General features: G+C 33.2%; 1 protein-coding gene across 10 annotated transcripts in view; it reads left to right on the top strand.

Annotated features, from left to right (window-relative positions):
* TBC1D5 (TBC1 domain family member 5) overlaps window positions 1–23,411 on the top strand; it is a 553,318-nt gene that overhangs the window by 195,480 nt on the left and 334,427 nt on the right. For 7 of the 10 annotated variants that reach the window (XM_037736376.1, XM_017522211.2, XM_037736379.1 and 4 more), the window contains one exon: window positions 14,203–14,334. The exons of the other annotated variants lie outside the window; for them this stretch is intronic. In XM_037736376.1, the coding sequence (XP_037592304.1) occupies window positions 14,238–14,334 (97 nt within the window). In that variant the 5' untranslated portion in view covers window positions 14,203–14,237. Of the gene's footprint in view, window positions 1–14,202; window positions 14,335–23,411 lie in introns of those variants that run through there. 10 annotated transcript variants of the gene reach the window in all.

Raw genomic sequence — 23,411 nt, 5'->3', positions numbered from 1 at the left:
GCACAATCTGGGCTCACTGCAACCTCTGTCTCCCAGGCTCAAGTGATTCTCCTGCCTCTGCCTTCCAAATAGGTGGGATTACAGGCACCTGTCACCACATATGGCTAATTTTTTTTTTTTTTTTTGTATTTTTAGTAGTGATGGGGTTTCACCATGTTGACCACGTTGGTCTCAAACTCTTGACTTCAGGTGATCTGCCAGCCTTGGCCTCCCAAAGTGCTGAGATTACACGTGTGAGCCACTGCACTTGGCCTGATTACTGTAATTCATAAAACCAATGATTATACAACACTTAGATTGCTTATGATTTTTCACTGTTACAATCAACTTCATTCTGCATAGATTTGGCTAGAGGGTATATAAGTAGGATGCATTTTTAGTGGTAGAACTGTTGATTCAAAAGTTAGATGCATTTGTAATTTTGATAGTTCTTGCCTTACTGCTAAAAACTTGCACTTTTTAAGTCAAGTGCATCAAAATGCATATTTCTGCAAATTCTTATCAAGATTGGGTATTGTCCACCTTTTAAATTTTGCAATCTGATAGGTGAAAAATTGCATCTGATTGTTTTAGTTGATATTTCTTGAACTGTGAGTGAGGTTACACATTATTTTATGTTATCAGCTGTGTATATGTATAACATTTCATTCTATGCACTACTTGTTTTTCTCCATTCATCTCTTTAACTCTTCCAGTATTATTTTTCTCATGCCTTTTTAAAGGGGAATAATACCTGCTTATATTAGATGGTTGGGATGATCAAATGAGGTAGTATTTGTCAGTGTTTCTGAACCTTTTTTAAAAAATCATGGCACCCCTAAAAAGTCTTTAAAGAAAAACTTCTCCCAGACGTCCTCCCCCACGAAACACATTTAATAACACAAATGTACAGATATACTATGTTTCTCTTTATGTACTCTGTTCCATTTAAGGACCATAAACTATTATAGTATCTGTGATTCCCCACACCTACTCTGTGCACCAATTTCATCCCCTAGGAGACAATATCACTGCCATTGAGAATGCATGATATATGTGAAAATTTTTGTAAACTGCAAACTGCTGTTTAAATGTAAAGCTTTATTGTTAATAATTTGCATTTCATATGATATAATTTTACATGTCTCTTTTGCAGCTGCCTTTTTTTCAGTGCAGCTTTCTCTGTTGCAAACATAGATGTTTACTATTTTATTGTCCATTTTGCTGGCTTCAGAAGAATCTTTTTTGAGTTGATCTCTGATCAGCTCTCTCCATCCATCTCTACCTGTTGAAATACCATTTCTTCAAAGCCTGTCCTAGGTATTCCCTTCTCTATGAAGTCTTTTTAGACCCCTGTATTTACTCCTTGATTTTTCAGAGTTAGAGCTCCTTTTAATACATCTTCTTTGCTGTGACATTCTACTTTTCATTATGTGGTCCGTGTATTTTTTGTGTTCTACCTCCCAGGAGATGTTGCTTCTCTCCTCATCTCTAATCCCTGATGTTCCTTTCCCCATGCCATTGTACATAGTGAGAAAGCAGTAGGATATCTTAAAATGAGTTTCTGAAGAAGTTTCAATTCAATATCCAGCCACTTGGAGTGTGACCTTGGGCTGAAATTATTAACCTGTTAGTCTCAATTACAACCTATGTAAAATGGGGGTAATGATGATTCCTGTCTGATAGGATTGCTGAGAAGATTAAATGGGATAATAATATACATACAACACAGTGTCTAGCAGTTAGTAAGCATTAAATAAAATATTAGCAATCATCACTACGCCAAACGGTTCTTAGCACAGAGAAAAACAAATGACGCTAATTTGTTCAATAAATATAATTGAACTGCATCATTGTTTCACAGATGACAAAGCATGGCATGAAATTTTGTCATTTACTTTCAATTGTTTACTGAAGTTTAGGCATAGATTTCAAAATTCTAAAAATTATGCAGTAATTTTATTTAAATTAGTATGGCAAGAATTTTAGAACACTAATGTACTTTGCTTTTAGACATTTTATTATGGTATTCAATGAAATTTTGGAGATAGTGTGCTACTGTCTTTTACCTAAGTGTATACATTAGAAAAAAGAAGGTATGTACTTTGGCTAGTCAAATTCCCTTGGAGTTAGGGCAAGGTTTGTGTAGCTCCTCTGTAGTCCCAGTTGATTTAGTTTTGTTAGTTACTTCTTTTCATATATCCTTTCTGACCTGTGTATGCTCTATGTAGAGTTTATAGAATTGTTTTGTTTTTTAGTATTCACTGATGTCTTGAAACATTCTTTGACAATCACCATAAAGCCTTTATGTTTTCTGACTTCAAGATATTATGTGAGCACTATGTATTGTGTTCTGTCTTTTATAATTAGCTCTTTCTTCTGTATCCATTTTTCATTTAATCAGTGCTTTAATCTTTCCTTCTCATGAAAATGAAATTGAAACAGTTTTGTTTCCATTTTGAGGGCTTATAATGACATTTTGATGTATGTCAGTTTTCTTACATGGACAGCCTCAACAGTTTTTGTGTTACAACACATATGGACAGAAGTTGGCGTGTGCACAAATCTCTTTTGTGAAAAAATGGAACCATTACAGTCACCTTGGATTCTGAGAGAAACCCTCATATCGGATCACTTTCCAGTGTTACTCAAATTCGTTATTTAATAATATTTTAATATTTTAAATGACTATCATTGTTTACTATCAATTTTATAAAGTTTGTATATATTTATATGTTATATTTGGGAAATTGGAATTTTTCTTGCCTCTGTAAATAATGATAGTCTTCTATTACAGTTGAAACATTTGCACATTTACACTGATATATCTATCATGTATGGCTCATGTTATCCAAGTTAATAGAAGTTTCTGCTCCATCAGCAAGTAAGCTCATCATTTTTGAAGCTACTAATCAATTAAATTGGCCATTTTAATATGGACTATAGCATATTTTCTTCACATTTTGCATTATTGAATGTTTTCAAAATTTAAGGTCCCACTCAGAGAGGATCATACCTTAGATTCTTGTGCAGTATCATGTGTATTTGTTGACATTAATACAAGAATTAAAATATGTTAACTCACGAGTGAAAGCGTTAACATAATATTTTATAATCAATTCAAGTACTCTCACATTTTCTTTGGATTTCCCCTCCTAAATTATGCACTGGTAAAAATAATACAGCTGACCCTTGAGCAACATGGGAGTTAGAGGTGCTGACCCCTGTGCAGTCAAAAATCCGTATATAACTTTTGACTTCCCAAAAAGTTTAACTACTGATAGCCTACTGTTGACCAGAAAGAAGCCTTACCAATGACATAAACAGTTGATTAACACATGTTTTGTATGTTATATGTATTATATTGTATTCTTACAGTAAAGTTAGACAAAAGAAAATGTTATAAAGAATATCCTAAGGAAGAGAAAATATATTTTCTGTTCCTTAGGATATTCTTAATATATCCTAGTGAATAGTAAATATATTTACATTCATTAAGTGGAAGTAGGTCATCATAAACATCTTTATCCTTGTTGTCTTCACATTGAGTAGGCTGAGGAGGTGGAATTGGAAAGGGAGGGGCTTTGGTCTTGCTGTCTCAGGACAGGCACATGCAGAAGAAAATCCACGTGGACCAGTACAATTCAAACTATGTTGTTCAAGGGTTAGCCGTAGTCTCTGAACTGTGTCAGAATAATCTTATACTCTCTGTTTCTACTCAGCAGGTCTTGTATTCTTGTCATAATATTTCATTTTTCTGCCATATGGTAGCTGATGGTCTCCACTAAGAAGTTTGCTCATTTGTCTATTACATTTCTTTACAGCTCCTTTTTTCAGGGTAATTTAAAAACAAGATTCTGTGGATTCAGTACATTTGAATCACGCATTTTAGTTTTTTTCCAGTAGCAATCAGATGACACCTCTGGGAAAAACATCTCTTTCCTGCCTTTGGGTGAGTTCTTTTGGAGTCTCGTCCTTTGAGATCTCTCTTTATCCTGGAGCTCCTACAGTGGTCATACCACATATTTTCCCATGAATACTTGCGATTATGTGTCTCCTGGTAGGGTTGTCAGATAAAATACAAAACTCCTTGTTAAATTTGATTTTCAATAAATAATGAATACTTTTTAGTTTAAGTGTCTTAAATATTTGTTGTTTTTCTGAAATTCAAATTTAGTTGGGCATCGGTATTTATTTTTGTTTTACGTTATTTATCTGGCAACCCATTTCCTGGACTTTTTCTTACCTAAACTTTGAGGCCCTGGAGAGAAGGAGATTGATGGTATCCTAATTCTGTAACTTGTTTTCCTATTCCCGTAGTACACAGATAATTTTTTACTGACTGAAAAAATAAGCTAATAAGCTAAAATGTTTATCTTAGTATTTATAAAGAAACTTTGCTTTACTCAGTTTGCCTGTTTCTGTGAATTAAATCATTGAAAAAAATCATGTTTCAATGAATAATACAGATCTCGACCTTACTTAAAAAATTTCAACTCCCTTTCTCTTTCTCTTCATCATCTCTCTTCCTCTTATCTCCAGCTCTTACTATAATTAGCTAGCATTAATAGCAAATGTTTGCTTTAGTTAAATTATTCAGAACATTTATTTTACTTGTCAAAGGTTAGATCAGGTCGTTGTTTGAACTGGTAATTAAATGCAGGCTAATATGCTTTCGTATTTATATGCACTATAAATACGAAAAAAAAAAAGCCTGTTTCCTCATCATTCTGTATAATTTTCTGACACTTCAAAAAGATTTTGATTTTGTGGAAAAGAAAACATTCTGAGTAGTGTAGTTTGTTATATGATTTGAGAATGTCCAAAGTTGTGGTTGAAAGTGAATACTACATTTCAATGTCATTGTAACATGTAGTATCATGGTTGTAATTTTCGCCAAGTAGTATATAATATTAAGCTCACTGCCTATTGAGTTTGCATCTGATGTGAGGATCGTTGTTTTATTTGTTGGCTGTAGTAGGTGCTGCTCAGTATCTATTTGTTAAATGACTGTTTTAGGTCTTATTTATGATATAATTTTTTAAAAAATCTGATGATAAACTCAGATCTTTTATCTCAAACAGTATACTCCATATCCCTATGACATACTACACGGTTCTTTTAAATCATTTCAATTTGTGTGCTTCTGTGTAGAACAAGTATAGCTTAATTCGTCCTCATATCTGGGAATTAAACTGAAGCATGTCTTTTTGTTTTTGTTGATTCATTGAATAAATGATTTTTACAAGTTCTGGTGTGCTAGCAACTGAAGAGTGTGGATGAATAAAGCAGGTCCTCTGTCCTCACAACAGAAGTTAGTGGAAAACCAACCATTATACTAGACAATGGTTAATGTTAGGGTGGAGTTATGTATAAGGTGAGCATCTGAATCAAATTGGGAGAAGGCATGTTGGGGAGGGGTGACTTTTGAGCTGTATCTTAAGGGCCAGTGGCAGTTAGTTAGGCAAAGAAGGTGAGAACAGTAGTGCCTTGCAGAGGAACCATATGTATGGAAGTCCTGAGGTGTGTGATTTGGTATAGCTGAAGGAAGTTTAAATGTGGAGAAGTAGTAGGAGACGGTGTTCTTCTGTACTTAAAAGTAGTTTCCATTGCCATTAGGAAAAAGCTCAGAATCTTGAGTAAGGTCTATAAGCCATACCTTGTACAGTCCTTTTCTACTTCTTAAGCTTGAACATCAACCCAGCTGACCTTGACTCCTTACACACTTTACATGAAATGTACAGGCACTGCCTCTTCACTGAGCCCTTGTACACAATGTTTTCTCTCCCAAGAATGCTCTTTCTGAAGCAGGATACTTCCTTGACCCCTTCATGGGACTCATGACAGGAATGCCTCATATACATAGCCCTCTGCTCTCAACTCGTGGGAGGGAGCGTATGAGCAAACGAAGTAGGAACTGGAGTGAACAAGTGCTGGAATTGGCTGGCTGCTTCAGTGCCCATGGGATCCATCTCTACTCACTCAGATTTGCTGCGTTCCACCTATCACGGGCGGCAGCGCACAGGTTAGCAGGTGCAGGAACCAGAGCAAGCAGCTTTGACCTCCAGTAGGAGCAAATTTTGTATGGGCCCCACAGCAGTGTCCAGGTGGGGTGCCTGTGACCTCTGAAGCCCCAGAGGGCATGTTACAGTGTTCTTTTAGCTCTGCCCTTCACAGATAGCTTAAGTGTTAACAGCTTGGTAGGCTCTGTGTTTTTGCATGAGGCGGCTACCCTCTATCAGTGAGGGCAAAGAACCAGTGTGATAGCCTTTTGTATCTGCACTTGTGGCTCCCGAGCTCTTGTCCAGCATCCAGGAAAAATGAGGTTGCGTGAATGAATTCAAGGATGGTAAATGCAGGGGATTTTAATGCTTATGAAAGTGGTTGTCAGCCGGAAGGGGAGCTGAAAAGGGGATGGAGTGGATAGGTAATCTTCCCCTGAAATCTGGTCATCTCCAGCTGGATTCTTCTCCAAAGTTACACAAGCTGGTCCCTCTGTAAAGCTGTCCCTCTCTTGTGAAACCGCTTCTCTCCGATGTTCAGTCCTAGTCACGACATCAGCTGCTTTCTTTCTGCTGGCTGAGTCCTGGGTGTCCTATATTATAGGCACAGGATGGAGGGGCTGGGTGGGCCATGGGTAGTTTAGGAAAAGGCAACATTTGAGTGGGAGAACAGGGATAGAAGTTCTGACTTTGGGCTGCAGGTTTCAGGCATTTCAGCTTAAAGGTAGAGTTTTGTTGGGGACCCACCCTTTTCTACTTAGAATTTCTCTGCCCCCTGTCCCTATCATTTCTTCCCTCTTCTAGTCTGTTCCTACTCTGCCGTTTTTATTTAGCTGAGATCAATATAACCTTAAAAATATGTAACAAGTAATGCATCTGCTGTCTTATGAAGAATTTTTAATGTTTATTATTATTGCCAGGAATGACAACAATGGACATAGTACACTGCAGCTTTTGATATATGTCCCCATATGCTTTATTTCATCCTCGTATCAGTCATGAAATAGGCATTATATGAAATTTAGAAATAGATACAATTTCTTTTTTCCATAATATCATCTTTTATCTGGAATTTAATGTCTTCTGAAGAGAAGATAGATAACTGAAGTAAAAGTTAAAACATTTTTCAAAACAAGAAAAGAGTAGATGGAGAGTTAGTTGCACAGTATACCATGTTTGTATTTATATGTATGTATTTTTAATAAAATTGACTCAAGATTAGCCATAAGGCAGTGTCTGCTTTACATCACATATAAACCAGATGTTATTCTGAAATACTTTCCGACTCTACTTTTATAATCAAAAACCTATTCTTTTTTTTTTTTTTTTTAATGTGTGGAAGGATAATTAGAAATTCCAGTGATTGTTTCATGAATATTACTAATTTGATTAATTATAATCACTGCCTTATGACATTCTCATCATTGACCACTATGTGGTTCTTTTATTATTTATTTATGGATGTTTAACTTTGTAAAGCTTGCATGTTGTATAACAATAATGTTTACTTGCTTCTCAGAAATTTCTTGAAGACTTTTAAATGAATCACAAGGACTTATGACAGTTCTCACCCTCTGTACGAGAGTATTTTTCAACTAACCTTTTATTTCCAGCCTGACACAACAGTGGCTTCTTTTTCCTGTAAGTGGATGGGCTTGCTAAAAAAGCAGTTTATAGGTTGAGTAAAATACATAGATTTCATGTTGGCCTACAGCAAGAAAGGCCATTTATTAAGTGATTGTTGTCATTTTAGGTACCTTTGCCATGTGACCTTAAATAAGTCACATAACTTCTTCACTATGGCTTCTTTATCTGTAAAAGGTGTTATAGTATCTACTTTATAAAATTATTGTAAGGGTTAAGTGAGTTAATATTTACAGTAGTTTAAACAGCTTTGCTTCCCAATAAATGCTATGTGTTTGCTTCTGTTGTTATTATTTAATTGAAAGTACTATCTACAGGTACTAAAATTTCTTTGGGTTTTCCAGCCCTACTCCTTACTAAAAACCAAGGGATAAATAACAGATTCATATGGACTTTTAGAAGGATTGCCCCACAATTGGGTAGGTGTTCCTGAACATACGTCTGGCCTCCCCATGTTTGCACCAAGGAGAGATTTTTGTTCATTGGTTTTTTGGACAATATAATTTAATTTGATGTTTGTATGAAGAGTACCACTTGTTTCTTTTTCTTATCCTTAATTGTCATTAGTTTAATATGATTGGCCAAACTATGATTTCTGTTTTCTCTTTGCAAATTTTATTTTTCCTGAATTTCTAATCATATGTTGTATTAACCTTGATTTTATGAAAACCAGATTGAATCTTTTAATGGCTAGAGGTAGTATCTATATAAAATAGTAAGAGCAACAATTGAAAGTATTTTCATATGGCTACATAATGATAAAAGGTTTGGTTTTGCTCACTAGGCCAAGCTAATTCCCCAGACTCTGCATCTTGAGCATCTGCTCAGGAGACCTCGGAAACCATATGAGGATGCACTGTGGAGAGCTTTCTGTTAGGCAGTTTGACTCTTAGAGTGCTCAGTTTTCTCTTGCTTTATGTGGTCACAACTACTACTTTCTCCTGACTTTATAACATTTGAATATTGAAAGGCAAAATGTATTCTTAGTTTGTAATATGAAATATTTAAGTCCACCTGTGAACCTCTCATATTCTCCATGTTTCTCATTATGCATATTGTTTATGAATCTAGTATTTTAATTTACAATGAATTGTTTGCCCTAAACAGCTTATTCTGATAGCATGAACATTGTAAAAATTCAGTCTTTTTTGATTTTCTTTTGATCATTGTTCTTGTATGTTGACCCTTATTGTAGTCTTGTACCTATTTATTAGACAACACTTGTATAGTAAAGTTGTGTGGTTGGTAAAAATGAATTAAAATTTCAGGGTTTTACCAATGGGTGATATTTAATATTGAATGACATGTATTAAGACAAATGCTTTTATATATAATTTATTTGGCATTGTAAATGCATTTATCTTGTGAGAAACAGACCCCCTGTTGTCAAATGAAGTATTCTGGAAAGGTTTGGAGTAAATAAGTAATAAAACTACTTTGATACACAATCTAACAATATTAAATATTAAGACTTTCAGATGATTGATTTTAATACTTAATTAACTTAAAGTCCAGTGTAACTGTCTTGCATTAAAGATTGACAGAATTTAAAAATAAAACTTTATTCTTTCTCTTTGTTTTATTTCTCTCTTTTTTTCTTTCTTCTTTCTTCCTTTCTGTCCTCATAATTAAGACTTCAGAACATTGTTACTTCCAATCATTAAATTTACCTTTAGCTACCAACATTTCTAAATAAAATGTTTTTTAAATCAATTCTATAGATATTTAATTGTCCTATGTCTTAATTGTGAGAATGTAGCTTCTACCAGAGAAGCTTACTTTTATATCCAAAATGTAATATTTCTTGTTAAATATCTATCATGGTAAATACATGCTACATATAACACATACTTATTCATGCTGCATCCTTCTTCCCTTTTGTAATCAACTCTGAAAGTAGTCCATTTAAGCTCTTTGGTATGCTTTTCTTATAGGAGAAACCTTTATGTAAAGTAATACTATATCATTTCAGTGTTTGACTTTTAAGTTTACCATCAGTCAAGAATTTAAATGAATGAAGTATGCTTATATGAGCTTTTCTGAATATGAATGTCTTTAGAATGACACCATTCAGAATGCTAATTCTGTGCCTATTAGAAACAGTTAAGGAGGGAATATAAGCTGAAATATATAGCATTTTAAATTTAGACAGAATAAATTCCTTTTCTAGAAGTTCTGTCCCTGTGATGCTATTTTAAAAGAGAAAATATTATTAAACTAACCTATTATTTTATCTATACAATGCTAATAGTTTGAGATTTTCACTTAGATACTGCTTGTATTGATTTATTTTACATGGAAAATATTGCTTTGATTTTTAAGTGTACTTTAAAACTGCCTTCTAAGCTTTAGTGCTGAACTCTTGCCCTTTTATTAAAAATTAACTATTTGCAAAAGAAGTCTCTTCCTTCAGACAGATCACTTTTAAGATTTAATACTCCAACATCTAGACTTGTAAAACCAGTACAACTGTCTTTAAGATTAATCTTGGATTTTAAATGAGAATTTTAGCTTAATTTGTGAACTCCTGTGCCCAGTATAGCACTAAAACCATATTGTAAAATTAGTTATAACTTTTTGGAATTTTGAACTTATGTGAATAGGAAAAATTGTTATTTATGGTAAGTGTAACAAAGGAAGGATAGGGCCTTTCCCAGATCATGGAAGGTATATTGCTGTGCTTTCTCAATCAGAAAAATGAGATTTCTTGTATTTATTTAAAATAATTCTTCAGGCATCATTTTTATCAGATATCATTTAAGAGAACTAAAATCTATCAATTATGGATTTAAGTAGTCATTTACTAAGAGGCATGTTTTTAGTCTTTGTATTCCTTTCTCTATGTCTTGCTTCTATGTAGAGAAAATTAAGGCATGTCTAGGATAGAAGTTGGAATTTGTAATCAAATTTAGAGATCTAATGGACCATTGTAAGTGTTACGTTTATGCTGTTTTGACTTTTACAGTGATTGTTTAAAAAATTTTGGACTAAATCCCTTAATTTTTTATAGTTTGATATTTATAGGTAAACATTCATAATAAATATCAAAATAGACAAATTTATTAAAGACCCTTGATATTCTGCTTTGTAATAACATTTTCTCTTACTGGAATGTTTATGAAACACAAACTGGGAAATTCTTAGGAAAATGATTTCATATTTAAAAACAGCATTTTGATTTCATAAGGTAATCCCAATAGCAGTAACCAACACACTTAAGTTGCTTTTTTAGATTCAAGAAAGCTAAAATAGCTCTTTATATTTAAAACAAAACAATAAAAAATGAAAGCAGCAACTTCTTAATCAGTTACTTTTGAATTAGGTTATTTAAATCCATAATTAAAACCAAGAACATTATCCACACGTTTTCTTCAACAGATTGCTTGAAAATAACTCATTATTACTAGTCAGCTGGTTTCCTTTATTTAATTATAAAAACATTTCAGTGGTTCATTTTCAATCTACGGGCATAATAAATTAGGATATAATGGATGCTTGATTATATAGAATGGTTGTAGACTGAGGTATTTGGTTGATTTTGTATTCTGGTTATTGGTTATTACCACAGATTTGTTAAGTTCTGAAGAATTGTAAGCTAAATTAGCTAAATGACTTCTTGAACTTTCTCTAAGGAGTCAAAAAGACCTTAAGTATTTTTTAGCAACTTAAATGAATGTATGAACATCATTGTGTTTTAGAGTATTTTTTTCTAGCTATGTAAAGATGAAGGTTTTTAAAAATATTCCTTGATATCCCCTTGCTTGTCACTTGTCTATTTTTTATGTAGTTTAAAATACACAAAAGTCATTTATTTATTTATTTTAGATATGTGAAGCTTGTAACAGTGAAAGTATACTGTAAAAATATGAAATTCAGCTACTGAGAAGAAAATATCGTTTAGGATATTAAAAAATTTAAGGAATCTAGCAGTTAACTTGAAATAGACATTCTCAAATGTTTACTTTTATATTTTAAAGAGTATAACAAAATTTATGGAGAATGTGAATCTTACATTAAAATAGTTGCCCATGGGTGAAATAAAATTTTGAAAAGTGTTTAATCTGTTCTACCCAGTATTTTTCTTTTAATTTGAATTATTTGCTAATACTTATAAATTAGCAAATTTCACATGAAATTCTGGGTCTTTAGCTTGTCTTGCAAAAGCTGAAGTAAAGGGTGTTCTCATTATTCATAGGGTAGATCTTTTTATACCTCTTGTTTTACACCTGGTCTTTTTTATCTCATTGACTTATTTAGAGCCAAAGTAATGTAGCAGAAAGAATGTGAGCTCTAGAACCAGACAGGATGACTTCAATTTTGGCTTTAATACTTGTGATTCTAAATTACTTACTCTGTCTGTACCTCAGTTTCTCGATGGTAAAATGAAAATAAAATTGACGAAGATAAGTCGGTTGGTTTGTAAGGAAGATGAAGTGAGTGTACGTGAAACATTTGGAGTTTTTGGTGTATATTCATTGTGTATAAATGTTAACCTTAATTAATAATGCTTTTTGCCTGACCTCATTAGACATTTGAATTTGATGACTGCTCCATAGTAGAGGACTTTATTTATGAATTGCCTTCTGTGTTAAACAGAATTTGTCAAACTCTATTTTATACTATAAATGATCATCTACATTTTGCTGTCCTCTACTAGATTATATTCTCCAGAGTTTCTGCTATATAGTAAGTGATTTATGGATTTAAGATTTATGGCTTTAGATATTCTTACTGCATGTTTGCTACAAAAGTTCTCTGTTTTTCCTAATCCTCTGCTTATATTGTTTTAGCCACAATCCCAGGGAGATAGGATTTATTAACATCTGACTGTGATTGTGTGGGTGTAGGGGGTTTTAGAGACTTCTGATAAAAATTAGAGCATGTATATGAGTATTTTACAAGGTGATGATTTTAGAGAGAAAATAAATAGGATAGAGGAGCATTTTGTTTTGGAAAAGGTGATCAAGAATTTGTGTATTCAGGAGCATCTCTGGAGCTTTTCCTCCATAGGTAAAGACTGTATCCTATAAAATGATCATTTTGTTTGGACTTGCTTTCACCACTTCTCTTTTCTCTTACCATTTCTTCTTTCTCTCATGTTCTTGCTGCTCCTTATATTTAAAAGATTATGTTACTTACAATGTTTTGCATGAAAATTGGTGAACTTGGTTTAGTTTTTGGAAGAGTTATGATTTTGGAAGGTAGTTTGCTTCTTATGGACATAAAAAATTTACAGTGTACCTTGGAAGTTGAAAATAATTTAAAACAAAAATTGTTCAATATGGAATAATTTATATAAGTTAGAATTGAGAGGGAAAACTTTCAAAATGACAAAAGGAAATATAGGTAGTTATTTATATAATCTTGTAAGTATAACAGCAGAGGTGGAAATGATACTGGACATACAGATATATTTGGGCATATAAAAAATTACCTATGTCAAAAAATGTCATACAACTGAAAAACATATACACTGTGAGAAAAACATATGTATCACATGACCAAGGTTTAATATCCTTAATACTTAAAGCATGCTTAGAAATCATGAAGACAGTCATTAACAATTAACTCCATTAACAAAAGACAATAAACAAATGTTAGAGAAACAGTATCTCAGTAATTATCAAGCAAATGCAATACAAAATTTGACTGTCATGTTGGTTCAAAAAATCAAAGGGGAAACATCCACTGTTAACAAGAATCAAGGGGAAACGAATTGTTCTGTTAGGTAACCTTTATAGAGCACAATCTGCCAAAATCTTATTTTTTAAATATATATTTTAATCCAGCTATTGTACTTTAAGATTTTATCCTAAGGAAATAATCATGGATACGATACAGAGATACTGCTAAAACATACTTATTTTTGAGCCTGTTTATAGTGTTGAACAACTGAAAATATCTTGTTTACTACATAAGGAATTGGTTACATGAATTGTGCTGACTATATAATAGAATGCTAGGGATCATTAGAAATTATAATATAGACACATAATTGTTATTTTGTTTTTAAACTGGGAGGAAAACACTGAATTTAAAGTATTCATAGATTACATAATCACTATGTTTAGCATGTTATGGATCACATTAAAACCATAGGTGTTATAAACACCCAGAATAAATACAGGAAGTATATGTGTGATACACTGAAATGTTAACACTAATATTTCTAGCTAATACTATCATGAATAATTTTAATTTGCTATATTTTCCGTATTTTGAAAGTTTCCATTGTGAATTTTTTTTTATTTTGGCCGTAAAAGAAAAGAATGCTATAAATGTGAGAATATTCTCTTTAATTTAGAGTTTAGCTTATTTATTGAAAATAAATTTGATTCAAAATTGAGATAAAGATTATAAATGAAGCTCAGATTTTTTAGAAATTTTTGAAATGGAAATTTTTTGCTACCTTTTTCCTTTCTTTGCATAAGCCTACTGATGTGAGGCAATAGTCCCTGGAGCCTGGGAAAACTTGTGAATGTGTGTAATGCTCATTTAATCATTTCAGTCTTATATTTATTCCCAGTCATAGCAGACAAATAATTTATTATTTTTCTCTGTATTTCCCCCCTCCCAGGTAGTTATTTTTGGTGACATTGTCCAGTTCCCACAATGTATCATTCCTTATCTGAAACTAGACATCCTCTGCAGCCAGAAGAGCAAGAAGTAGGCATTGACCCCTTGTCCAGTTACTCTAACAAGTCTGGAGGTGAGTTTTATATTCCAATGCTGTCTGCAGGTAGGATACTGGGAAACGTAGCAGAGGGCCTTCAGTTAGTTCTGTCCACCTTATATGTGTAATTCTCTTGATGAAGCTGAGCAGGCCAATGTTAAGTACATTATTCTGGATATGTATAGAGCACTCTTGACGCTAATGAATACTCCAACTAGTCAGCTTTCAGTTATCCACATAGGCATTAGCTAAATTTTTAACACACTGGCATTCTTTAAAAGAAAATAATAAACTGAATAATGACTTTTGCATAAGTATGTTGAAATGCAAAATGGGCTTGGTCAAACATCTTTTAAAGAATCTTAAATTTTTGGCATTGATTTTGCAGAGATTTTTTTCCTCTTCAGTAGATTGAGATTATCCCAGCATAAAAGACTTGATTCATCCTCTTTTTTTCTGTTTAAAAAAATTGAAATTTGTGTTATATTTTAAACAATCTATACATTGAAATTATTAATTGGTAGACTGTTAAAAGGTAGACTTAATTCAGGTTATCAAATGTTTATGTATCAAAACTTATTTTCTCTATATTTACTTAAAGATAGTAATAACATAGTTTCTTAGAATGAAGCAGTTGAATTTGTGAGAATTCTGGAAGCCTTATCCTTATTTTTTAAGCACTTAATAAATATTTGATAAAGTTCATTGACTCAGTGACTGCTTGTAATTTTTCACTTGTAAAATGAAGCTATCAAGATTGGGAGATCTATTTTAAAACAAATTAGTCAAAGTAGATGGACAAACGCTTATAAAAAAGGAAAATTAGTCAGAGTAAATCATGAGCGTTATATTCTTCAAATAAAATGATTTTTCTGTTTATATTGATGTCAAAGTCTGCTTTTAACTCATGTTTTGAGAATTAAAAAAAGAAATTGACTTCTACCTAAAGTATTTCTTGAGAACACAAACTTTATGCAGAATGTTTATTTTTTGTGCATTCTTTAATACCTCCTGCATACAAATGCCATTGTTGTTTTTAATGAAAATAGGAGAGAATTTGCCCAACTTATTTTGTGATTTAATTGTTTAATTTTTATATTTTTTGTTAAATAAGAACTGAAGACTTATGTTTAAGATTTTGATAATATGAAAATTAGCAATGTCCATTTCAATTTCAGTATTTTAATATCTCAGTGCTAAGCATGACACCGTTTCTAGTGTTATTTTCTCTAAAATGTAATGCTCATAATAAGCATTCATAATTAAATAAGTCAGATTACTTTGTTAGCGCTTTTATAAGTGGGTGTTTTAAAAGTGAATGTCTTTGGTTTACAAGTATATAAAGTAGTTTCTCCAAAATATTCCATACTATTTCTGATTATTCTCGTTATTTGAGGACATAGTTTTTGTTGTTATTTGTTTTTTTTAAGTGGGTATTTTTCTATGGTCTATTTCATTAAATACTGAGTTTTTCTTTTTTTTTTAACCTGGTTAAAAAACATTTTAAATTAATTTTATCCTTTATTGTTTACAGGAATAAGTAGTTACCTTTACTAAAAAGGCTTTTCGTTTATATCCTAGCCTAACATTTCTGAGACATACTAAGTTATTAGGACTGAATTGATGTTTAAAAGTGCCATTAATTCATTTACCCCAAATGTTCATTAACAATGTAAATGTATGCTGATGTTCTATGAGACAAGGAAGTGACTAATGACTCTTCCAACTAACAACACTTAAAATGAATAGAAACTTTAGATAGCTAATCTTGAAGTAATCAAGACCCTCATTCAGCTTGGCATCTCTGTATGCTCTAAAACAGCTGTCAACTGTTAAAAATATATACAAAACACACATACGCACAGGCACATGCAGAAAGAAAGATATGTAAATATCTTGTTCTTCAAAGCCATAAAGGTTGCTAACCATAGTGGGCTTTGTGCATTGTATAGGTAAATATTTTATATAAAGCATCTATTTCATCTTCTTTTCTTTTTGCAGAAAAACGTGTTGCATTTTAATGAGGTTGTCATATTACTTGAAGAATCATCACCTTTCTATTTTGTTTGTTTATTTTAATATATGTCTTCCATGGGCTTTCTTCAAGTATTTTGAAGCTTTTTACACATTTCTGCTGTAATCTTGAGGGGATGACACATTTTCTAAGTATTTAAACACTACACTTCAGTGGTTTGTCTGTGTAGAAGTCGTGTAATTTAAAAAACATTTCTTCTCATAGATTCTATTAGTAAACAAGATACGTTTTTAATTTCTCAAATGTGAATTTTAACATTTATAAAGAAATAGTACTGTTGAATGATTGTGAGAATTCTGGAAAAGATTAGAAAAAAAATCCCGATAATAGAAATGGTGAGAAAAAACTACGTATCATTGGCTTATTTTCATGGGTGGTTGAGAAAAGTAGGTAAGCGTAGAAAAAAGAACTATCTGGATATATATATATATGTCTTAAGAGATATTTTCCATGTAAATTAAACTTTTAACTGCTGGAATTATTGTTTCAAATAGAGAACAGCGTAGAAAATACGACATTTTCTGTGTGTCCTATTAGGTTTAGTTTACATGAATTACCATATAAAATTCCAAAATCTGAGACTTAAGTTTAATAACTGATAAGTTACTAGCAGTTTAGCTAAAAACAAAAAAGCAAAAATATTTTTTAGACTAGGATTATTTGTTCTTAACCTTTAATGACCAGTAAAATGAAGAAGTAATTATTTTATTACTTCTTCATTATTACTATACTGAAGATAGCAGTATCAAAATTCAGGTCTGCTTAACCTAATGATTAAATAATATTGTTGGAATCGCTCGTTTCCACAAGCTTATAAGAGATTGGAATGTCATCAGTGATGAGAGAAATTTTTCTGTAGCAGACCCTTTGTTAGTCTGTTCTTAACTCATTGTGAAGAAATACCTGATAATTTATAATTATTTATTAAAGGTAAATATTTTTAATAAATAATTTATAAAGATAATTTATAAAGATGGATAATTTATAAAGAAAATAGCTTTAATTGGCTTATGGTTCTGCAGGCTGGCACAGAAAGCATGGCACAGGCATCTTCTGGTGAGGGCCTCAGGAAGCTTTCAATCATGGCAAAACGCAAAGGGGGATCAGGTATGTGTTAGGAGCAAGAGAGAAGGGAGATGTGTCAGACCCTTAAGCAACGAGATCTCAAGTGAACTGAGAACTGACCTCCCACCAGAACCTTCCTCCAACACTGGCAATCACATTTCAACATGAGATTTGGAAGGGACATACATCCAAACCATATCAGGTCTCTTTTGAGAACGGCATTTTGTTAAATATTACTACAGGTTTTAGCTTAAATTTTATATGTCAGAGTATTCACCTTCTTAGTTAACAGCTTTTATATGTTTAGATAATTACCTAACCTTTGTCTCCATAGAGTATTTGTTTCAAAGCTTTCTTTCTATTGTCATTCATAAAATATTTTGCAACTTAAAAAAAAAATTCCAAGATGTTCAGAATCCTGCCAACTCCGTTTTTGCTTCCTGTAATTTTGTTTTTTTCCCAAGTATTTCTTTCTTTTCATTGCAGTGACATGTTTTAGAACTAGAAGGGTGTGCCCTGGCTTTATTAATGAAGAAATTGGTAATTTAAAATAGTTGACTGATGTTGATAAAATAAAATGATGCTGTCCTATCATGATCTTTATTGTTGTTTTTCATATAGTAGAGGTGGATTTAAATTTGATTAAAAGATGGGTGTGTACTGCTGAAGATATCTAGATATCTGATTAAAGTATAAAAATGGGGTCTGAAGTAAACCCTACTCTGGGCTAATTAGTTGGAGTCATCGTAGAAATGAAAAACGTCTTTTTACTTTCTTCCCTGAGTTACAACTCTTTAGTGACTTCCCATTATATTAACAATAAAATCCAGATTGTTGACTGTGATGTGCATGGCTGTCTTTCTGTCTGTCTGGTCTTGCGCAGATGTGCTGAGCCAGTTGTAAACTCTGGGCCCTTCCTACATGCCATTTCTCTGACATTATTTTTGATTCCTTCGGAGCACTCAACAATATATAATCCTATATTAATTTGTTTCCTTGTTTATTGTCTCCTCTCAGATGTGAGCTTTCTGAGGGCAGGAATTATGTTTGAACTGTATGTATACCTAGTACGTGGCACATAGGCACCATTCAGTAAATAATGAATGAACAACCTGTGTTGTTTTATCATACTCAAACTGATTAATTGCTTAATGCGTTTTTCTTCCATCTATCTTTCTGTTTACTCTCTTAAGTTGTAATGTATCAATTCTGTTTTATTGTCCCTGATAATTCTAGCACTTGAATGTTTCTTCTTTTAGGGTTTCAAAAGTCAGTATACTCTCCTCTTTTATCCTCTGTTCTCTTTGATCTCTCTTCCTTTGAAGTCCTCCTAGAATTCACTTATTTCATGTTTTCTTTTAAATATGACCCATCTCAGAATTTGCATTAAACCAAATGGTCAGAGAGTTTTCTGGCAAATACATGTCAAGTTATGATAATCAAGAATTAGTGAGTTAACCCACAGCAATAATCACTTGGCAAAGGGAAAGCTAAGGAAATAAATTATTACTTTTTTTTAATTTTATTTATTTTATTATTATTTTTTAAATAAATGATTACTTTTTAAAGAAATTCGTGGCCATAATTTGGGAGCATAGACTACATGTAGTATGCTTACATTTAATATACATGTTTGATACACATAATTTTTAGTGAACATGTTATGTAAGATAGTGCTCTTGATACCTGATTTCTAAAACTTATTAATGTGGTATATAGCAAATATTGTTTATTTTGCATATGAAATATGATAGAACCGGTAACCTGTAGGGTTGGCAGCTTTTCTTAAGTTTAAAACACTTTAAAAGTTTATTGGTTGTCATTCAGTAAATATTTGAGTGCCTTGTTTATACTAGGATTGTTCTAAGTGCTAGATATAAAACATTGAAAAAGATAAATACAGTTCCAGATACTAATGGTTTTTATGGTTAATAGCCAGGATTTGGGGGTGCCCAGCAGATAAAAGAAAAATGATCAATAAAGATAGAGATTGGTAAGTGCTTTCTTAGAGGAATTAACAGTTGCTCAGTGAGTATACTGGTGGAGAATCCAACTGTGGTAATGGTGGATCAAGGAAGGTGCGACGTCTATCTAAGCCATAACCCAAAGAATGAGTAGCTGTTAGCCAGATGATTAAGTAAACAGTTTGTGCTATGAGCTTGCCCTCTGCTAAACACAGAGAATTTCAATGTGATTAAAGGTTAAGAGTTCAAAAGGAGAATGACTACAAATGAAACTGAAGACTAGGATATATTCCCTTATACTAAGAACAGTGGGTATTTCAGTGAAAGAATCTTGTGGCCAGATTTGCATTTTACAAAGATTATTCTGGTTATAGCAGGGTGAATAAACTACAGTGTTGGGGAAAAGCTTAGGGGTTGAACAATCATTTTAGAAGCTTTTGAAATATTCTGGGTGAGAAGGTTGTGGCCTATACCAGAATTTATCAATGGACATGGAGAGAAATGGAAACATTAAAGAGCTATTTAGGAGGTAGAAATGACAGTGCTTGATCTAGTATTTGACTGGATATGGGGAGATGGTAGGGGAGAGAAGTTTGCAGTGATATACAATTTTCTGAATTGACTGATTAGGTCTATAATAATGCCAGTATTGAGACAGGGAAATCTAGAGAAAGAACTTTGTGTAGTACAGATGGGATAGAGGGCTGCAGAGGAGATTGGATGTTCAGGTTCAGATGTGAGTTAGAAGTACCTTTGGACATTCAAATGAAGACACCCTGATGATTTTGATGTATGGGCCTGAAACTTAGAATTGGGCAGAGATAAAGATTTGTTAGCTTAAGTATGGTAGCAAAAACAGTGGCAATGATTGTAATTACCGCATAATACCGTATAGGGTGAGAAGAGGACCTAGGACCAATATCTAAGGAAAGTCATTTAAAGGCCTTGCAGCAGAAAAGGATCCCACAAAGGAGACTTTAACAAAGAGGCTGGGGAAGTAGAAGGAAAACCAGGAAAGTGTGACACCAAAGAAGCTAAGATATTAAGAGGAGAGTGAGCAAAACTGCCAGAGATTAGTAAAGAAAATAGAAGCGTCTAGTGGACAGAATTACTGTGTTTGTGATAAGCACAGTGCTTTTTGTAATCTCAAGAATCCATACTCCAGCACTCTGTGTATTTCGTATAAATGAATTAGGCATTCTATGCTAAGCTTACATTAGGAATAGAAGGGAAAAGGTACAACAGTACTAGAAAAAGTAAAAATCAGTGGAAAAAGGGTTCTGTGGTCTGGTCTTGGAAGTATAGAGGAGATGCAGTGTGGAGCAAAGACTGGAAGAGGGACACTATTTTCTGTTGTAATAATAGAAGGGAAGGAGAAAAGAGGTGTTTAGGTGCAATAGTTCATGGATTTGATGGCAGAGTTGAATGAGATATCACTAATGTTTTAATCTCTTGTTTGATAAGTTAGGGTGATATTATTTACTGACAGTGAATCATAAGGTAGAGTATTTGAGGATTTGTGGGGAGTAAAAAAAGTTAAAGTGGGTTGATAAGACAACCCTGGAGTCAAATGGAAATGGGACACCGTATTTATGGGTGATTCTAGCTTGTAATGGTATGTGATTACGTCCAGCAGAATTCAGCACCTAGCATTAAGCCACAAAGAAGAACAGCCAGGGGTTCTGTCAGGGCTGTACAACAGGTAGACAGTAGCCAAGGAAGTTGATGGTTGCAGAATTCACTGATGGGTTGAGAATCTAAGGAAATTTGCTATCATGGAAGGTGGTTCAGAGAGGGCAGGATAGAAAATTTTGGAAAGGATGGAGTCAAGGGAGATGGAACAGAGTAGGGTGGTGATGGGAGTCCTGAAGGGAATGTGGGAACAGTAGGGCCAAAATGTTGCTTGATATCTAAGAGTAACAGGGATGGTGAGGGTGGTGGCGAACTTTTCACAGTGATTCCTAATAACCTGAAATATTGTGTATTTTATATTAAATGTGCCTATCTAATATATGTTCTAAATTCCCAAGAAAATAGTAACATGGTCTTTTATCATGTCTCTTAATAATTCTTATGTGTTTGATAAATGCATTAATTTGGTGAAACATTGTGTGGTGGTAGCCAATAAAGCAGCTCAATACTCTCATTATTTCTGTGTAATAATTTGAATCTATAATGATTTGGCTAGGGCTTCACTTGAAGTGTCTAATAAAAAATTCTCCCTAGAGGTCAAGGAAAATGGTAGTTTAGATAGTTGAAAAATTGTAAGTTAGACTATAAGGTTATCAAGGAAAATGGTAGCTTTATTCAAGACAGATTCTTAAATACATAGGAGAATTACCTGGAAGTTTTTGAATGTAGTAAGGATAAAAAAATGTATGAATTTTAAAAATGGCCTCTTTAAAAACACATTTTGTCAAGTGGTATGTCAGCAGGACAAAGTGATATCCAAGAGCAAAGAACATGGCAAGCCTATCTCCTCTAAATTAAACAGTTCAAAAATAAGTTGGATGTGAAAGACTTCAATTTGAAAGACCATGAGTTAGAGATCTGTGAGTCATCCTCCAGAAATGCCATTTCAAGGTATGAGACAAATAAGAAATCAAAGGAAAGAGGAAGGAAAGAGCTAAGGATTTATTTGCAGAAAGTCCCTATGATTAGAAATTGGATAGAGGAAGTATTTTAATAGTACTTACTGGAGGAATAATGAAAGTAGGGGAAAGTCACAGTGCCAAAATGGTAGAAGCCACAGCTATGAGGGCCTCCAGAAGGTTCAAAGTGAGCAGTTTTTCAAGCATTGCGTAGGTTAAAGAGAGTATAAGAGGAGGAAATACATGATTTGGTCATTGGAAGATGATTGATTATTTATTAGGGATTAAATCATTTTCAAGAAACCACTAACTCATTTGAGTCGATGCAGGCAAAGAAAGTGAACTCAAAATCTGATTCCAAATTCACATTAAAAAGATAGTGATTAAATATTAATGATGAATATTTAGATGATGAATACTCTTTAATATTAGATTTGGGTGATTGTACGTGTGTTTATGTATTTGTGTTCTTACAGTGCATTGAGAAACTCACTATTGGTAAAACCTAGATCCTTAGAATTTGAGGAAAAAAAGTCCTCTGGTCTTCTGATTTTCTTTTTCATTGAGTTGTCCATATCTTATTAATTAGATCTGCTTTTCAGTTTTATTCAGAATCTCTTATTGGTGTGGCAATTCCCTTTATTTGCTTGAGAGGAGATAGACTACTTTACAGTTACTTTAGAGTTGGATTTGTGTGAAGAGTCATTGAACCACCTTGCAAATACCTTGATATTATTCATTTCCCAGAGTCCTAGGAGCAACGAAACATCACTGCTGACCATACAGAGAAACAATAGCCTTGCAGTAGCCCTTATCCACTACCCGCTTCGGCAATTCAGTCTGCAAAAGGATATCCACATCTTAAGATAATCTCCACCTGCCTTTCTAGTATTCCTGAACCCCCCAGACGTGGGAAGTTGTGTGATGGTAGTTTTGATTGATGGGTCTTGGCACAACTGGAGCAAACACTGGCGACGTAGAGTATTACCTTAAAACCTAAAATACAAAACAAACATTTAGGTAAAATGGCCTGTAATGGAGCTTTTCTGAAACAACTACGTTGTTTGCTTTTTATTGATTCATTAATGGGGCCAAAAAAGCCTAGTAAGGGTTTAGATTTATTTTTTCTTGATACAGAGTCTCACTCTTTCACACAGGAAGTGGTACAATCATGGCTCACTGCAGTCTTGACCTGGCAGGTTCAGATGATCCTCCTACCTCAGCCTCTTGAGTAGCTGGGACTACAGGAATGTGTTACCATGCCCAGTGAAGTTTTGTACTTTTTTGTAGATTGGAGGTCTCTTTTATGTTGCCCATGCTGGTCTCAAGTGATCTGCCTGCCTAGGCCTCCTAAAGTACTGTATTTTATATTAAATGTGCCTATGTAATATATATTCTAAATTCCCAAGAAAATAGGTCGTTTATCACATCTCTTAATAATTCTTATGTGTGAGCCAC

Source organism: Cebus imitator, unplaced genomic scaffold (assembly GCF_001604975.1).
Source record: "Cebus imitator isolate Cc_AM_T3 unplaced genomic scaffold, Cebus_imitator-1.0 Scaffold24, whole genome shotgun sequence".
Taxonomy (NCBI): Eukaryota; Metazoa; Chordata; class Mammalia; order Primates; family Cebidae; genus Cebus; species Cebus imitator.
This window is presented reverse-complemented; position numbering and strand designations above follow the sequence as displayed.